The 19,536-nt window shown below is 40.1% G+C and overlaps 1 protein-coding gene across 7 annotated transcripts in view; it reads right to left on the bottom strand.

Annotated features, from left to right (window-relative positions):
* Window positions 1-17,560, bottom strand: part of SPG11 (SPG11 vesicle trafficking associated, spatacsin) — a 76,376-nt gene extending 58,816 nt beyond the window's left edge. For 2 of the 7 annotated variants that reach the window (XM_022587204.3, XM_022587203.3), the window contains exons 1-8: window positions 17,242-17,556; window positions 14,747-14,931; window positions 13,660-13,884; window positions 12,008-12,209; window positions 7,407-7,544; window positions 6,771-7,219; window positions 5,115-5,260; window positions 343-475 (exon numbers count right to left, since the gene is read on the bottom strand). In XM_022587204.3, the coding sequence (XP_022442912.1) occupies window positions 343-475; window positions 5,115-5,260; window positions 6,771-7,219; window positions 7,407-7,544; window positions 12,008-12,209; window positions 13,660-13,884; window positions 14,747-14,931; window positions 17,242-17,471 (1,708 nt within the window). In that variant the 5' untranslated portion in view covers window positions 17,472-17,556. Of the gene's footprint in view, window positions 1-342; window positions 476-5,114; window positions 5,261-6,770; window positions 7,220-7,406; window positions 7,545-12,007; window positions 12,210-13,659; window positions 13,885-14,746; window positions 14,932-17,241 lie in introns of all 7 variants that reach the window. The other 5 variants (XR_002646552.3, XM_089907279.1, XM_089907278.1 and 2 more) reach the window with 5 other exon arrangements.
* Between the last annotated feature and the right edge of the window lie 1,976 nt (window positions 17,561-19,536).

Raw genomic sequence — 19,536 nt, 5'->3', positions numbered from 1 at the left:
CAGCCAGCTGCACTGCCACTATACATCAATATCTCAGACAACTGCAAGAGCTGGAAATTTTTGCAAATGAAGTTTATTCTCTTTTGAATAAAATGCTCTTGAAAGATCATCTCTTCTTTGCATACCAAAGATACAAAGCACAGTACAGGATATGAATAATCAACGCATATGATAAGAACATTTATAGATTCTCACAACTATCTCAAGATTCCAGAAAGTAAATAAAATGTTATGACTGACTCCTGGCAAATAAATAAGTCATCAGAAAACACAACAATAATTTGAAAGTGATTAAAAAGGAAAAATGATAAATACAAATGTAGAAGTCTCTACACTACTTACGTTTTAAATATAAATGGGATGGAAAGTGATCAAACTGATCAGGTACAGAAGATTTTGAGGATGGACTCAAAAGATTTTCCTTGCTCTTTAAAAAGAAATCTACTGTGTCCAGCTGACGATTTTCTATTCCTGCCTGAGGTGGGAGAAAATCAGAAAAAAATTACAATAGGAAAAAAAATTGGGATACAGATTTTTTAAACTTTACAACTTAATGTACTAACACAAAGAGACACAGACTATCTTTTTTTTTTAAGATTTATGTTATTTATTTATTTTTGGCTGCATCAGGTCTTTAGTTGCAGCACGCGGGATCTTCATAGAGGCATGCAGAATCTTTCATCGCGGCGCACAGGCTCTTCGTTGCAGCGCACCGCCTTCTCTCTAGTTGGGGCATGCGGGTTTTCTCTCTCTAGTTGTGGTGCGCAGGCTCCAGGGCGCGTGGGCTCTGTAGCTGTGGTGTGCAGGTTCCAGAGCACGTGGGCTCTGTAGTTTGTGGCACGCAGGCTCTCTAGTTGAGGCGCGTGAGCTCAGTAGTTGTGGCGTGTGGGCTTAGTTGCCCCACAGCATGTGGGATCTTAGTTCCCTGACCAGGGATCAAATCCGCGTCCTCTGCATTGGAAGGCAGGTTCTTTACCACTGGACCACCAGGGAAGTCCCCACAAGGCTATCTTTATCTTTCAAGAGTACGTGAGTTCTAGTGAGGATTCTGACAATGACCATATGACTTGGGGCAAGTCTCTGTAACCTTTCTGAACTTCAGTTCTGCTTTAGTTCTACCATTCTGTAATTCTAACACCATTCAAAGCTAGGTACTCACGGATCACCCTCACAGTTATCGTCTATTTTAATTAAAATGTTAAAGCAGTATGATAAAAAGTTAAACTGAAAAAGCAGGCTAAATACAGACTCCCATTTCTAAAGTAGGCATCTGAGGAAAGTTTTCTATAAAGAACACATAAAAATCACAGATTTAAAAATATATATACAGTTGAACCTTGAACAACTCAGGAGTTAGGGACGCTGACCCTCCCGTGCAGTGAAAAACCCATGTATAACTCTACAGTCATCACTCTGAATCAGAGGTTCCACACCCATGTATTCAACCAACCTTGGATTGTGCAGTACTGTAGTACTCACTATTGAAAAAAAGTCATCATACAAGCGGACCTGCGCAGCTCAAACCCATGTTGTTCAAGGGTCAATTACGTGTGTGTGTTTATAAGATATACCTTTAAATGCTCAGTTGAACTGGAAAGAAAGAGAAAAATCCTCAGAGAGTACAAACAAATCCCTGATGACCTAAATAAAGCAGGGGCTGAAAAACAGGGCCCACCAGCCAAATTCAACTCCTGTCTGTCTTTGTAAATGAAGTTTTATGGGAACATCCGTTCATTTACCTATTGTCAATGGCTATAATGGCATATCTGAGTATTTGTAACAGAAATCTTCCTGGAAAGCCTAAAATATTTATTCTCTGGTCCTTGACAGAAAAAGTTTCCCATGCCTAGCCTAAAGCACTGTGCCTAAGAATCACCTGGAGAGCTTGTTAAAATGTGGATTGCTGAGCCCATTCCCCAGAGATTCTGATTCCCTAAGTCTGGGTTGGGGCCTGAAAATTTACATTTCTAATAAATCTGCTGGAGATGGTGATGCTGCTGGTCTGGGGACCACACTGAGAATCAATGGGCTGAAGTTCTGGGTGCTAGGCCAGGCAGGCTAGGTGAGAGGTATTGGTGAAAGTTATGTGTAAAGGAAGAAAAGAGAGGATAAACCTAGGGTCTATGCACAGTGACAATCTCCAAAAGAAGATGAACTAGAAAAATTACTCCACCAGAGGGAGACCACAAACAAACCACGCCTTTGCACTAGGTAGTGAAAGGAAAAACTATACTATGTATGGTTAAATAAGAATATTATTGCTCTTAGGAGATATATGTTAAAGTACTCAGAATGAAAAGTTACAAAGTTTGCAACTTTCAAATAGTTCAGCAAAAATAAGAAGTACACATACAGTTAAAACACATGTGGCAAAATGTTAACAGTCGGTAAATGGGAAAGAGGTAAATGGATGCTCATTTTATTATTTTTATAATTTTTCTATAAATTTGAAAAATTTCAAAATAACACATTTAAAAATAATGACCAAATAGTAATTCTAGAAATTAAAAAAATAAAAATTGAAACTAGATACTCAGTGGATGTATTTAATACCAGATTAGATATAGCTGAAAAGAGAAGTAATGAGCTGAAAGAGTGATATAAAGGAATTATCCAAAGACATGAGTTAAGAGAAGTTAAGAGAAACTGAGGAAAGTATGAAAATTCTAACTACTTCTGACTGAAGTACCATTGTGACAACTGGAAAATGCACATTCAATTTTCACGCACATGGAACATTTATGAAACTGAGTACTTACTAGGCTATACCTGAGTCTCAACAAATTCACTCGTTTGTATGTGGGGGGAGACTAAGGCCAAAACAATGCTGTAATACCACATCATCCTAATTAAACTCACTACACGGACACACTATGTATAAAGACAGAGGCTTTACGGTCACACTGCCTGGGTTCAAACCCTGGTGCTACTGCTTAGTGTCCAAGTATATCTGTATTAGAATTCACAACCTCTCTGTGTTCCCTCACCTATAAAATGGAAATAATAAACAATACTTATCTATAGATAAGAAAATTAATGAGCTAGCATCTGACTATTAACATTAATATTTAGGAAAAATAACTATAGGAAATAACCTAAGAGTAAACACTATTCCTTCTGAATAATAGATTTGTAAGAGACTAATTTTCTTTTTTCTCCTATTCTCAAATTTTCTACAATAAATATTTTGTAGTATATAAAGGTAAGTTTTTCAACAAATGGTGCTGGACTATTGAATATCCACATGCAAAAGAATGAGGTTGGGACCCTTCCACTGACCATACATAAAAATTAATCAAAATGCATAAAAGACCTAAACGTAAGAGCTAAAACTATAAAACTCTTATAAGAGTAAATCTTCATGACCTCAGAATAGGCACTCATTTCTTAGATATGACACCAAAAGCCCAAGTGACCAAAAAAAAAAAAAACCCCAAAACAAAAAAAAAGGTAAACTAACTTCATCAAAATTAAAAACTTTTGTGTTTCAAAGGACACCATCAAGAAGGTGAAAAGACAACCCACACACAGAACAGGAGAAAATATTTACAAATCATATATCTCATAAAGGTCTAGAATATAGAAAGAACTCTCAGAATTCAAAAATAAAAACAAATAACTCAATTACAAAATGAACAAAGGATTTAAGTAGACATTTCTCCAAAGAGATACACACATGGCCAATAAACATTTGAAAACATGTTCAACACATTAGTCATTAGGAAATGCAAGTCAAAACCACAATGAGATACCACTTCACTTTGACTTCAGAGCTAGTAGGATGGCTATGATAATAAAAAATTGGACAATAACAAGTTTTGGTGAGAATGGAGAGCTACAGGAACTTCCATACATTGCTGGTGGGAATGTAAAATAGTGTAACCACTGTGAAACTGTGAAAACAGTTTGGTGGTTCTTCAGAAAGTTAAATGACTTCATAATTCCACTGCCAGGTGTATACCCAAGAGAAATAAACACACATGACGACACAAAAACTAGTACACCACCTTTCATAGCAGGATGATTCCTAACAGCCAAAAAGGAAAAACCACCTAAATGTCCATCGACTGATGAATGGATAAAAAACATCTGCTTTATCCACATAATGGAATGTTATTCAGCCATAAAAATGAATGAAGTACTGACACATGCTACATGGATGAGCCTTGAAAACATGCCAAATGAAAGAAGCCAGTCATGAAAGGCCACATTTTTTATAATTCCATTTATATGAAATTGTCAGAATAGGCAAATCCAGAGACAGAAACAAGATTAAGTGTTTGGAAATTAGGGTTTGTGAGGAATTGGGAGTGACTGCCAATGGGTATGCTGTTTCTCTTTGGGGTGATGAAAATGTTATGGAATTAGACAGGATGGTTGTATAACTCTGAATATACTAAAACCCACTGAATTGTACATTAGATAGGTGAATTTTATGGTATGTAAACTATATCTCAATAAAGTTGCCACTAAAAAAACAGTCTGGTACATAACATTATTAACTTCCAGTTTTCGACCTTGCTGGGCTGTGTGGTACAGTAGAAAGTGCCCTGATTTTGATTCTAGACCCTGCCTTATTAGTATGGCTATGGGCCACTCACTCAACCCTTCTGAGCCTTATGTTTTTCATCTGTAAAATGAAATGAATAAAAACTACCCAACCCGTCCCATGTGGTTATTTTAGCACAATTTAGAGAATGCATAAAAAAGACTGTTTGTGAACTATAAAATGCTACATAAATTCAGGTATGTCACTACCACAGCTGGATTAGAGGATTAGGGGCTATAGAGTAGGAATAAGAGATCACTCCTGCTCGAGCTTTCCATAGCTTGTTTCCACTTCATTTATTCTCATCAGCTTATTGTTGCCTCCAACTCTTGTAACTTTTTTTTCTTAAATAGTGTTTATTATAATCTTTTATCTTTTAAAGCCAAAAAGGGTAAACTGCTAAGCAAAATTAGGGTAACAAAACAGCCAAAACTAAGCAAATGGATGGGTAGAGGCTACAGATCCTTTGCCGCTAGGTTAAATGAATCTCCGAAATTGTTAGTCAAGTAAGGGTAGATGACAGAAAATAACCAAGCAAAGTTCTACAGACATTTAATTCTGTTACCTCTAGCGCATGTATGGGGATGGAGCACCTCCCCCAACCATTGAGATGGCAAAGAGAGTCCACAGTGCTGGCACTTCCATGGATCATGAGCCTATTTAAAAATTCCTCTTGGGTCAAACCAAACAAAATCAGAGACAGTCCATCTTCTAGAAGAAAAAAAAGTTAGCTTTAATAAATTATTAGGAGTTAGGTTTCAGGATTATGACAGGAATTTCTAATTACTCAATACTTCAGCACTGTAATTACAAACAGATTTATTGGGTACTAGTAACTAATGCCCTTAAGTAATAAATTCATCATAATTTTTCAAAGAATGTTATTTTTTAAAACAGTAACTGCAAGACAAATGCTCATAAGAACAATGCATCCTATGAAATAACATTGAATCTCTCTTTTCTGCATTGTACTATATTGCACAATCAATACCTGGAACCTTTAACTATTTACTGAGATGTCACATTTCTGGTTTACTAAAATAAAACAATAGCATGCTCTTGACACAAAGAAATACATGATTACCAAAACTGAGATAATGAAGAAGAAACACATGGTTAGTTCAATGAGAACACTCGGTAGTTTTACAGGAGGTTATGGCATAAATGCTGAATCAATGTATATCTGACACACCAAACCCAAATGCCTATGGGACCAAACAGGTGGGGAGAAGAAGTGCAAGAAAACCTAACCTGAAAGAAACTAACCCATCTAAGAGCACTGAAATTTGGCTCCAATCCATAAATTACTATGAGGGATGAGGGGCAGTGTGGCAGAGCTTTTAATTTTTCAGTAACAACTGAAATTCCAGATTTCGTGTGAAACCCTCTAATTTTACATGCTTATAATAAATAGAATCTTTTTTAAAATGCCTAGGTAGGGCTTCCCTGGTGGCGCAGTGGTTGAGAGTCCACCTGCCAATGCAGGGGACGCGGGTTTCTGCCCCGGTCCGGGAAGATCCCACATGCCACGGAGCAGCTGGGCCTGTGAGCCATGGCCGCTGAGCCTGCGCGTCCGGAGCCTGTGCTCCGCAACAGGAGAGGCCACAACAGTGAGAGGCCCACGTACCGCAAAAAAAAAAAATAAAAAAGCCTAGGTAGTGTAGGCCAAACAAAATGAATCTGAGTTCATGCATGGCCCATGAGCTAACAGCTTGCATCCTTTGCCTGTACAGACTGAAGTCTCATGAATGACTCGCTGGGTTAAAACCGACCTTTCTTACTCTTAAACTCTTCCTGACTCAGTCCTAGCATTTAGCTGAGCAGAAATAACCTTAATTAAAAATCAAACACATGGGCTTCTCTGGTGGCGCAGTGGTTGAGAGTCCGCCTGCCGATGCAGGGGACACGGGTTCGTGCCCCGGTCTGGGAAGATCCCATATGCCGCGGAACGGCTGGGCCCGTGAGCCATGGCCGCTGAGCCTGCGCGTCTGGAGCCTGTGCTCCGCAACGGGAGAGGCCACAACAGTGAGAGGCCCGCGTACCGCAAAAAAAAAAAAAAAATCAAACACATGAGACAACATTACTGAGAGTAACACCAAATTTTCTCCATCAAAGCCTAGGCTTAGAGGAGTAGGCACCACCACCACCCAGGCAGCAGAAGTAAAATAGATAAGAGAGCGCCTCTCAGCATGGATTTCAACCTGATACAAGACATTCTCACCTGTCAAAACAAGGCACAGTTGCTGGTCTCCACCACTGTCTACAGGAATACACTTCTTGCCCAGCGAAACACACTGCATGCTCTGGGTCTCCAAATCCCACAGGACAATGGTACAGCCCGTCCTTTCAATTGCCCAAGTAAACAGCGCAGTGAAGCCTGTCACAGACATACATGTAAGCTCAAGGGGTTCCTCCTGTTCACTGATGTGTATTCTTTTCCATGATCTTCCTGAATCATTGGTCTTGGCAGGACCTTTCTGTGGAAAACTATACTGGCTGCACATTACATCCTGTGGAGTGAAGGCCCAGTTTGGCACACTGGTACTGTGGTTACCAGATTGAGGGGGCTCCAAATGCAAAATATCCTGGAACCACGGAGCACAACAGGTACCTTCCAGCTTGGAGTTCTTTATTGTTTCATTCAGTGATGACAGCTGGGCTTTCCAAGACCTGGAAGATAGGGCAGAACTTACATCTGTGACAGTGAAAGGCACAAAGTAAAGCAGTAAACCAAGCAAAGATGCACTTAGGAAAATAAAAGTGTCTACCTCTGTAAAGACTTTTAGTGAAAAGGTACAGTGTCAGCATGACAAAAAATGGAAATAATAAAGTAAATCCAAAAAGGAGGTTTCTGTACCGATCAACTTGGAAGGAAAACTTGGTCAGTTTCATGTTGTAGTCAGAATTAACAGGATCATCTTCATCTATCCCCTTAGGGCCTTCAATAGGAATGTCTTCTAGTGTTCTTTCACATAGTAGGTGTCCTGGGTATTGCCTATGTTTTAAAAACAATAGTCATGGTAAAAAAAAATGATGATCAAACAAAATCTGTGTTATTATTGCTCCTGTTAAAAATGGAAGGGCGGTGGGGGGGGGGGTGGGGGAACTTCCCTGGTGGTCCAGTGGTTAAGAATCCACCTTCCAATGCAGGGGATGCGGGTTTGATCCTTAGTCAGGGAACTAAGATCCCACATATTGCGGGGTGACTACGCCCGCACGCCACAACTAGAGAGCCTGCGTGCTGCAACTACAGAGCCCATGCGCTCTGGAGCCTGAGCGCCACAACTACAGAGCCTATGTGCGCTGGAGCCTGTGCACCACAACTAGAGAGAAGCCTGCACGCTGCAACTAAGACCCAAACGCAGCCAAAAATAAAATATATATTTTTTTAAAAATGGAAGGGGGTATGGGATGGAGGTGTTACAGAGTAGAAAGAGTATAGACAATAAGTTTCCCTGACCCAGACTCCTTACCTCCATTGCTTAAGGCAGATTGATAAAGTCAACCTTAAAAATCTGACCCACCTGTAACTATGTGTGAAGATAGATGTCAACTAGATTGATTGTGGTGATCATTTCACAATACACACATATATATGTTGTGTATATGAAACTAATATAATGTTTATGTCAATTAAAAAAAATTTGACCCTTAAGGGAAGTTAGCTTTATGTAGAGATAAAAGCATGGATTATCTGCTACATTGTAGATGTTGTGCTAAACACTTTACCTAAACTAAGGTATTGGAGCCTTTCAACAACCCTATGAGGTAAATAGAAGCCAGTTTTGTAGATACAGAAAGTAAGGCTCAAACAGTGGAGCTGAATGTGAACCAGGTGAATGTGACCATAAGCCCAGGTTTTTAATCACTCACCATACCACCACCACCACAAATTAAGACTTGGGCTGAGACCCGGGGAATACATAAAAGCTAGGAAAGCAAAGTATGAGTGCAGGTGTGGATGGAGAGTGTATGTGGAAAGAGGGCTGTCACGTTGCAGAAGCACAAAGAAGGCTACAGTGGTTAAAGCATAGTGAATGAGAAGCAAGGTGGTGTGAGATGAGGCTGGAGAGCTTGGCAAGAGCCAGATGGGGTCAGGTTTTATGGGCTACTAAGGATTCTTAGCTTCTATCTTGGGGTGAGGGGGGCGCGGGAAGAAGCTAAATAAGGGTTTTATGCAGAGAAGCCATATGATCAGACACAGAAGAGTAGCTGTGGGGAGAATGGGATGCATGTAAACCCCCTGAACACTTAAATTATTAACCCTTTCAACAATTTGAAGGTAACAGCTTGATATACATTTGTCAAGGAGATGTTAGAGAAGGCAGGGTGACAGTGAGAAAACATGATCCATGGAGAAGGTAGTTCCCGCACCAACAAAAGATACATACCCTGCCCCAGATATTCATACCTAGCTATACTCTGATAAGACATGTATTGTAACACCACCACTCTGGCTACTCCGTAGATGATGGATTTGAGGGGGGAAGAACAGATATGGGGAGACCAATTACGAGGCTGGTAAGCTAGTTCAGGTAAGCGATGATAGCAGAATAGATCACAGTGATGACAGAGGAGTTAAGACAACTGGGCAGATTCAAGACACACTCAGGAGCTAGAATGGCTAGGACCTGGTGATTAGCTGGATGTGGATCTAATACTTAAAAGAGGCTAAAGATCTAGAAAAGAGAGGAAACAGAAAATGGTCCCTGAGAAGGAGGGAAAGAATGGGGTCCAGAGTACACACAGAAGGACTGGCCTTCATAGGAGGAGGGAATCTCTCCATTGTAACAGGACGGAAGATGGAGAAGACGAGTGCAGGAAAGTGGGTTTGCAATTTAATGTGAGAAACTGAAGGAGCTCCCATTAGATGGGTTCTACTTCCTTTATAAAGTTGGAGGTAAAGTCATCCAAGAACAGTTGGGGGTAAAGAGATGAATAAAGGTTTGAGGAAAATGGAGGTTTAAAACGTTGTAAAGAATGGACTCATGGGCTTCCCTGGTGGCGCAGTGGTTGAGAGTCCGCCTGCCGATGCAGGGGACAGGGGTTCATGCCCCGGTCCGGGAAGATCCCACATGCCACGGAGCGGCTGGGCCCGTGAGCCATGGCCGCTGAGCCTGCGCGTCCGGAGCCTGTGCTCTGCAACGGGAGAGGCCACAACGGTGAGATGCCCACGTACCGCAAAAAAAAAAAAAAAAAAAAAAAGAAGAATGGACTCATGAAAAGTCATTGTAAAATTTCCAGGCAACATGAGAGACCACAGAAGACAGTGAATGTGAGCTTATAGTGGTATCAATTTTCCTCTGTGGTTTTCTCACAAGTGCTCAGTTGCTTGAGTGCAGGGAACGAGAAGAGAGAATAAAAAAAAAGATTTGTCAGATCAAGTGCTACCACAGGGCAGGAGCAAGAGTTTAGGGCTCATTCAAGAAAGTGACTGAAATGACAGGTCACGGAATCTATGCTGTAAAGGGAGGGCAGTGAAGACAGAGGGGGCTCCTGTCTTCACTTGGGAAGTCAGCATATTAGAAATTCCAATGAGGTCAGATGCGAGAAGTGGGGGTACTTGAGTAAGCAAGCTGTACAATCTGGCAAGTCGTGCTCAGAGTGGGATGTGTAGAAGAGTGATTTGCGGGAGGAGCTGTTTCATATAATGACAAAGCCCAGGGTATGACTATGGGAATGGACAGCTAAGGTAAACTGGAAGGAAAAGTCATTGACAGTGAATTGAATGAACAAACCATGAGGAGCTTACATGGAGCTTACAAACTCTGTAGGAAACACAAAAAATTAGAGAAATAATACAAGACTATACACAATTAAGTGCTAAACTGTAGTTCAAAGCAAAAGTGCTACAGAAGTCCAAAGGAGAGAAAAATTATAAAATGAGTAGAAATTTACAAGTGGAAGGGATTTTAGTAAGGAATGACTTCATTTAAGAGGTGGATCTCAAAGCATGAATAGGACTTGATAAAATGAAAAGGGGTGGCTGACTTTTTGTATGGCAGGAAAGAACAACTAGGGTCAGGAGGCAGGGATGGTAAAAAAAAACACTGTTAGATTTCAGAGTACACTTAGAAAATAAACATGCAGTCAACTTCCTCAATAAATTATACTAATTAAAGAGCACTCATGTAAATAATTAACAAATAGCGATCACTCATTTAGTTGGACAGGACAGATCCCTAAATTGACTATAGGGAACAGAACAGCAGCTCTTCACTGGCTGATGTTACAGTGGCTGAGTTCAATGAAATTTGTTCAAAGGGATGTGCCTGGTGCCCACTTCAGTGCTCTTCTCTTGGGGTGCTGCCAAAACATCTGGAGGAACAGAACCCTACACTCAAGGATCAGAGTAGCTGAGTGGGCGTTCCTTCCCCCGTCACCTGTCAAATTATTTTCCAAGGAAGTTGATTAGAAGGTAACTCTACACGTACAGGATATATTTTAGTCAGTGAAAATGGCCTACTAATACACAAGCACACAGTCTGAAAATGTGATAATCATCCTTGTTCAAAGATTAAAAAAAAAAAGTATTAAAAGGCCATTGAAAACAAATGAAAAACTCACAGTAGTAAGAAGTTCTGGCTGATATGTGAAGATGAAATTAACCCTTTTTTGTAATCCAGACAATGAGCAATAAACCCATCAAAGTGCATTCCCAATTACTCAAGGATATGTTTATTTCATTCATATTAAGTTAGGACCAAAAATCCTAATGGTTTGAAATGTCCCTTAATACTGAAAGTCATAAATGTGGATTACCCTACTTGCAAGTTTCAATAAACAGGGTGGTGTGTGTGTGTGTGTGTGTGTGTGTGTGTGTGTGTGTATGCACATTCACATACACGCATATTCCTTTCAAACATTATAAAATCAGAAGCAATTAGAATTTCTAAATCAAAAAGCTACGCAAAGAAATACTCAATTTTCACTAATATATTTAGGAAGTGTGTGGGCCCTCAAAAGGAAGCACCTGAGGAAATCCTAAAATGGAGAAAGCACAGTTAATACATCTTGTCAAAGTCCTTAAGTGAAAAGTGATCCCCTAGGCAGCCAGGACCCTAACCCACGTAAGACACAATTCTAACACAGGGTAAATCCCATTTTTCTTCTACTCTAGTATTGAGAAGAAGTGAGTAGATAATGTATAATAGCTAAGGGCTTTTAAAATTGTGCTTGGTTACTTTTCATTTATGATGATATAAGCCATATATAATAATAATAAACATAAATCAAAATCAAACTTGGATATGTATCCAGAAATAAAAAGGTAGCCAGTGGTCACTTGTACATACTTTTATATAGTTACAAGCTCACTAGGTAGTAGCTAGAACGTGATCAAGCAAATAGAGGGGAAAAAACTGGTTAAAAGAATAAAAAGAAGCTAACAAGTACATTTTTAACCTCTTATGGCTCTAATTATTTACCTGAAATCAGAGAAGGAAGTAATCTACATACCTGAAATACAAATTTAAGTTAAGAGCAATTGCAGTGTTGGAGGAGCTGACAATCACTACAACATCCAGGTCTTGAGACACTTTCAATGAAGTAAAGGAAGAACTCTTGGCTGGCTCTTGTTGCTGCTCATTATACATATCTTCTTGAGGAAGTGCCAAATCCACATGAGCTACATGTCTACCATCCACAGTGTCAAAAATGTCTTTGAGTTAGAGTTAAAGAAAACGTCAGTCTTAAGTATGCCTAACCATTTAAAACACAGGACGAAATAAGAGTTATAGACTTCACTGCTCCAACCTTGTAGGAATAATAATAGAAGGAAGACGGACACTAAAAATCCCATCATATTAACCAGGTGACTACGAAGTTGGGGAACCAATAAACAACCTGATAGAGAGTTCACTCAACAATACTTGTTGAATCTCCACTCTGTGCCAGGCCCTGAGACAACAATAATATTTTCCACTAGTGTTCTACAACAGTGCTGTCCAAAAGAAACAACGCGAGGCACATTTGTCACTGTAAATTTTCTAGCAGCCTTATTAAAAAAGTAAAAAGAAACCAGTGAACCTAATTTTAAGAACGTTTCATTTAACCTAGTATATCCAAAATATCATCTCTATATGTAATCAATATAAAAAAATTGAGATATTTTACATCTTTTTCACATAAGTGTTCAACCCTAGTTATTTTATACTTATAGCACATCTCAATTTGGACAATTAAATTTTCACTGGAAATATCTGGTCTGTATTTAGACTTCAAAAATTTATATTTAAGAACTTGGAACAGCCAGAGTTGTTCCAAACATACTCAAGAGTTCTCCAATAACTCAATCAAGCATCAGACTTTAAATCTAAAGTAATTAAATACAATTAAGAATTCAGTTCCTCAGTCACACTAGCCAAAAAATTTCAAGTGTTCAACAGCCACATTATGCCTACTGCCTACCATGTCGGACAGCTCAGTTCTGTAACCTGGCAGCAAAAATGAGGTTAATCCAATATGCTATAACAATTTTTACAAAATAAATTTTAACACAGGCTATGATACATGTAAAATAGAAAAATTACTTCTTTAATGCAGAAATGAAAGTTCCAAAAACACATAACGGGTCGTTCTTCAAATAATCTTCAAAATAATTTTGCTGGTGACCTATGAATCTGCTAAAGACAGAAAATCTGTGATAGTTTTCCAAAAACAAATTTCAAACAGTTATGCAAACCATTTGATTCCCTAATATGACGGAATCATCATCAGAGACGATAAGAGATAGGTTATATTCACACATGAAAATGTGTGTATCATATCATAAGCAGTCATCTAAATCTCTCCTGGAACAAGCATAAAGTAGATATTTAATAAGTATATTTTAAATAAATGGGTAATGCAGAACATATACAATTTTAAAACAACATAAATAAGTTGGACAAGATGATTATGATTTATAAACTGAAAAATATTTGAATGGAATATAAAGCAATGTAGTTTGAGTATTTTAAGTTCATGAAGATCTTTTTCCCTGAAAGTTTTACTGAAAAATTAATCTTGCTACCTACAGCCCAGTCCCTAAAACTAAAAGCCTATAAAAAGGCTCATTTTTCCAGGTATTCTCCTCCCCCACACATCAACATCTTTACCAACAAGGATACAGATCCAGCCTAAACGACTCAAAACAAAAAGAATTCCTCTGCAGAGCTGTGTGTCAATAATCCTGTCCACTGCCTGTGCAGGCAAGGATAATGTGAAACAGCTGAGTACCCTAATCTCAGCATCTCTTTCAGGAAATATAATGTGCAGGATGATATATTCATTGATGAACAATAATGATGTGTTACTGTGAAATGACAGAATTCTCAAAGATAATAAGGAAATACCTATAAAACAAAAGGATATTAGGTCAAACTCACTGGTCACAATTTTACAACTGGTAAATTTGATTCTGTTAACACAAACAGGTAAAACAAAAAAGAATCAGCATTTAACTTAGTCCAACTCTAGACAATTATTGGTCAAACTCACCTAAGCAAGTGGAAGGTAAGTAAGGAACTGAATAAAGATGGCCTACAATGTCTCTGTGCCTTCTGTTTACAGCCAGAGTGTGACAACACACCAGAAGATGATCAAAAAAGCCTACTTACCCATGAGACCAAATAAGAACAATCACAGACTCTTTTTTTAAAAGGAAAAGAAGGAACCTTATAATCAGGGTAGCGAGAATGCAACTGCCTTAAAAATAGAAGCCTGAGTGCTTTGATTTCTGTTCCCTGCATCCCTCAGGATGGGACATAGCAAACAGGTCTGTAACCAGTCTAGACCAGTACATTATCCAACAGAAATATAATGTCAGTCACAAAAGTGAGCCACACATGTAATTTTAAATTTTCTAGTAGCTGCACTGAAAAAAGAAAACAGGTGAAACTAATTTTATTATATATTATTTACCTCATATTCAAAATATCATTATCAACATGTAATACAAAAACTATTAGTGAGGTATTTTACTTTTTTAGTACCAAGTCTTCAAATCTGGAATGTATCAACATTTGACATTTAAAGGACATATTAATTGATACTAAGCACATTAAGGGCTTAATAGCCTCACGTGGCTAGTGCCTACTGTACTGGACAAATATCCCTCCCTGGCTTCACCTCTATAAGGACTTTTCCTGAAATACATAAAATTACATAGTAATACACAAATTCAAACATGCTAAAAGACCACCTGCAAATACTTACTGATAATTTGATCTTCAACGAGCTTTTGCAATGTCTCCTCAGTATAGCTATATGAAATGGTTGCATCACATCTTCCATCTTTCAAATTAAATTCACAGATGAACAGTGCATTATTTTCACTAAGAGCAAGCAGTCTGGGCTTGTCTGTTGGTGTCCCACTGTTATGAGAGTCCTCCCATACAAACCTAAGGAAAAAGTTTAGACTATTTATTATATTCTATATCCACAATAATACTTACCCACAATGGTGAAGGTAGGACAGAAGAAGTAGAGAACAACTCTTTGGTTCACCTAATAGCATTACTTCTATATACAACCTAAGGGAATATAAACTGCTCTAGAACTTCCAGCCCCTTGAGGGCAACACAAGAATATAGGAGTCATGTGTGAAAAGGGGGCAAAGAGCAAGAAATGGTGGCTGCTTTTTTCCTTCATCCTAAATCTGGACTGATGGTATGTTTAAAGGAGCTGTCATGATCAAGGATATGTTTCAACAACCAAATATGTCTATTATTTATAAGAGGTGGTCTTCACAATTAACAAAATACGTTTTGCTAACATAAGTGCTTTGAATAACTTTAAAAAAAGAAAGTGATTATTTGCATTTATAGACTTTGAAGACTCTAAACTGGCATATTATACAACAGCTCTGTCCAACGAAACTTTCCATGAGATGCAAGTGTTCTACACATTTGCAAAGTCCAATACAGTAGCCAACAACCTCATGTGGCTACTGAGCACTTGAAATGTGGGTAGTGCAACTGAGGAACTAAATTTTCAATTTAAGTGCAGTTATAGAATATTTAAAGCAGTGTAAAGTCAACATACCAACATGACTAACAAGGATGGAAAGAGGCTAATGATGCTACAGCTTCAAATTAAATAATAAAATCAAGTTACATTAAAAGAGAAAAAAGAGAGCCCCAATGCTGAAAACAATGCAATGGAATGAGATGAGGTTACCATGCTGATAGTTTCCTCTTTTAAAAAAAGCTTTTTTTCTAGAGAAGTAGTAAGTTTTATATCTAAAAACAGTGGACTTGGTGCTCCTATGTTATTATTAGAAAAAAACACTGACATTTTATATTTCTGTCTTTATACCTAGAATGATGTTTCATAAACAGCCAATTCCTGACTGTTCACACTGAAATCTGATGTCAAATATGAAAAAGGTTAAACAAATTAAGATATATTTAGAAGGCTGAATACTGTGAAACCAGTAACATCATTAGTACATGGGACTATACTGCCACGTGGAAAGAGAATTTTCAGTGAACATAATACAGAATGTACAGTGACTTCAACAACATACAAAGGACCATACATACTTTGAGAAAAGGAGGAAGCAAATTCCGTACACTATAAACTTGTCCTTATTTTTACCCTACGAATTATTTTAACTGAATTCAACTAAAAAAACTAAAAAGTAGCCCTTCTTGATCCTCCCCCACTAATTTCATGCTATAGCTTACAAAAGCCCCCATTATTTTATGTCTGTTCTGCTTATCTTCTGTGAGGTTCTCTCTCTGCCTCATTCCTTTCCTTATATGGCCGTGTTCACAGGTACTTAATACTGTTGAATCAACTAACTTATGGTAAGGAGGGATTCCTTTTTCTAGCAACTAGAGATCAGGAATAAAGAAGACAAACATAAAACAGGTTAAAACATTCAGTGATTGAACAAACGAATCTCTACTGTGAGGCACTTTTATAGGACCTGGATATTCCAGAGCTTCTCTGTGGCTACTCAAAATCGTTAACATTTCTAAAATGTTTTGTTATTAAAGAGTCCAAAGCGTCGGAAGGCACTCTCAAACTTAATGATGTAAACTGTAAGAGTTACATATGTGGAAAGTAATACATAATTGAAATTGTTTCTTTTCTGTCTTCCCAACCATACAACCTCACATGTAAGAACTGTCTTATTACACCTTTTAGGCACTGCTCCTAGGTAACGAACAGAAAGCGCAAAATAAGTATTTGTTGAGTGAATACACAAGTAAGTGCGTAGAAAACGCAGGCTCTGTCCTTGAAGGGGGGTGGAGGGGAGGGGAAGCCCAAATGTGAAGGAAACAGCTATCTGTATCAGAGATAAGGAAAAGGTAACAGGATGATTCAAATGAGAGATGATGCCCCTCAGCTGGCATCTTTAACAGATTTAACTGAAGAAAATGGGCGTGGGGCACTGCAAAGTGACGATTAATCAACCTGTGTTAAATGAATTTAAAAAGCGTCCAAACTGGGATTCATTACAGGTTCTCCACGTCCGGAGAGGATCTGGATACTGTCTCCACCCACCCGGAAAGGGAAATGGGTGCAGGGACGCGACAAACCGAGGAAAATGTTCCGAGAAGGAACCGGGCCTGCCTCTAGAGGCGTTGTCCTCCACCGTCATCCCTCTCCCGCTACCTCCAAGGTAGGAGGGGAGCAGAGGCGCCAGCCAAGCTAAGGCTGCAGACTCCCTCCACAAGGCCAGGCCCGGCCACAGCACTTACTGCCGAAAAGGGCCTTCCAGGCGGCAGCCGCCCCCGCCCCGGCCGCCGGGCGCCAAGGGAAGCACGTGAAGGCTGCCTGCAGCCGTCAGGCTCCCCAGAACCTCCTGCTCCCTGTGCAACTGCGCCCGGGATCCCAGACGCCCTGTTGCCTCGGCGGGGACCGGCACCAACAACACGGGTAGAACCCGCTCCACGGCTTCAGCGCTTCCAGCCCCCTTGTCTGCAGCCATCCCGCTCGCACCGGTCCTTCCGGTCCCTACGGCCCGCTGTGTCCTGCGCGTGCGCAGTGTAGCCGACCCGCTGTCAGTCTCGTGACTCCCGCGGGGAGATATGCGCTGACGTAGTCTGCCCGGTTAAGTTCTCCGCACCACCCACTCCAGCAAAGCCACAGCTGCCTTTGTTTCTAGCCCACGGTTTGCTGAGAGAGTTGAGGGCCTCCATTAGCGGCTTAAGGTGGCTGTAGCAGCTGTTCTCACTCTGTAGCATTACCCTTTGCTTTCTTTCCCTTGCTGCCTCCTATCTATTGGAGGCCTGTGCCTGCCACTCTTCGCTTTTCTTATTGGGCTGTTATTTTTGCTTACAGGCCCTGAGTGGTGCAACGTCCTTGGTATTTGACCGATCCATGATGAGGGAGCTGACTTGATGCTGACATCAAATAATATCCATTGTAACAGCCAGGGGAACAGAGTGGGTGGAAGTGGTAGAGTTCCTGTTTCCTACTACTCTTTCCTCTGGGAGGTATAATCCAAGATCGGCCAGCAGAGGGGGCGAGAAGAGGTGGGGAGTAGGCATTTTGGAATGGTCTCCTAAAGGACAGCAGTGCCTTTCTTAACACATACCTTTCCACAATCAGATGGCGTCACACAGCTATCAAAGGTCACCTCCTTTGTCTGTGCTTTGATTCCCATCCTCCTCCTGTTGTAGGACTTTGTAAACTTTCTTCGCCTTCATTACTCTCCACCCTTCCCCGCCCCGGCCACTTTATGGCAGTGCTTTCATTATCATGCAGGCATGCTGTAATATCACTCTTTAAAAGAAAATCGTTCCTTAACCTACATAGACTACTACCTACTGTCCAATTGCTCTGCTACCCTTTCAGAAGATTCCAAATTGACTCTTTCTGTAGTCAGTGCCTCCCTCCTCTGTCACATCTCCTCATTCCACACTCTTTTTTAAAAATATAAATTTAACTTTTGGCTGCATGGGTCTTTGTTACTGTGCGTGGGCTTTCTTTAGTTGCGGTGAGCCGGGTCCTCTCACTGCAGTGGCTTCTCTTGCTGCGGAGCACCGGCTCTAGGTGTGCGGGCTTCAGTTGTGGCACGTGGGCTCAGTAGCTGTGGCTTGCAGGCTCTAGAACACAGGCTCAGTAGTTGTGGCCCATGGGCTTAGCTGCTCTGCTGCGTGTGGGATCTTCCTGGACCAGAGCTCGAACCCGTGTCCCCCTGCCTTGGCAGGTGGATTCTTAACCACTGCGCCACCAGGGAAGCCCACACACTCCTTTCTTAAAGTACTTTCTTTTCAACTTTGGTAGCACCACTTCCGTAATTTTCAACCTATTTTTTTCAGATAACTCCTCCTCAGTCCCCTATGTTGGCTTTTCTTCCTACATCATCTCTTCCTCACTCCTAACTTGTAATACATCTGTGTGCTGATACTCCCACTTTTGTGTCTTTATCCCTGACCTTTTCCTTCACCTCCAGACTGCTCTTCACCTACTTGATATATCTACTTGGATTTCTAACAGGACATATTAAAGTGTCTAAAATGTTGATTATAACCCTTTGCAATGCATTTTTCCTCATGTGTTCCCCACGTTAGTCTAGGGCACCCACCATTCACTCTGCCTGGGAGTCATCCTGGATTCTTCACCACCACCCTTATGCAGCCCATCAGCAATGTCTGTCAACTCTTACTTCCAAAACCTTTTCCAAACTTCTCTTTCTCTCCCTAAAGCTCTTCAATTCTTGCCCCAGCTTTGGAAAAAGAACTTCTGAACATTTTTTTCTCTGCTTTCTATCCTGTTGCCCTAACAATCTGCAGTCAGAGTGATCTTCTCAAAACAAAATCACGTATGTCACTTCCCTGTTTAAAATTCTGACTTCCCAGCAGTTAAAAATCCAGACTTTAAAAAATAACCATGGCTTACAGATGTGTACTCTGCTTACCTCTCTCCTACCTTATCGCCCTCCCCCCTTACCTGTATACTTCAGCCACACTGTCCTTCTTTCTTTTCCTGAAACACACCAAGTTCATTCTCACTCTGGGGGCTTTGTGCTCACTAGTGCCTCTGCATGG

Source organism: Delphinapterus leucas, chromosome 2 (assembly GCF_059928025.1).
Source record: "Delphinapterus leucas isolate spDelLeu-1000000601 "Yukka" chromosome 2, BTC_Dleu_Yukka2, whole genome shotgun sequence".
Classification (NCBI taxonomy): Eukaryota; Metazoa; Chordata; class Mammalia; order Artiodactyla; family Monodontidae; genus Delphinapterus; species Delphinapterus leucas.
The sequence above is the reverse complement of the archived record's forward strand: the minus strand, read 5'-3'. Positions and strand labels throughout refer to the sequence as shown.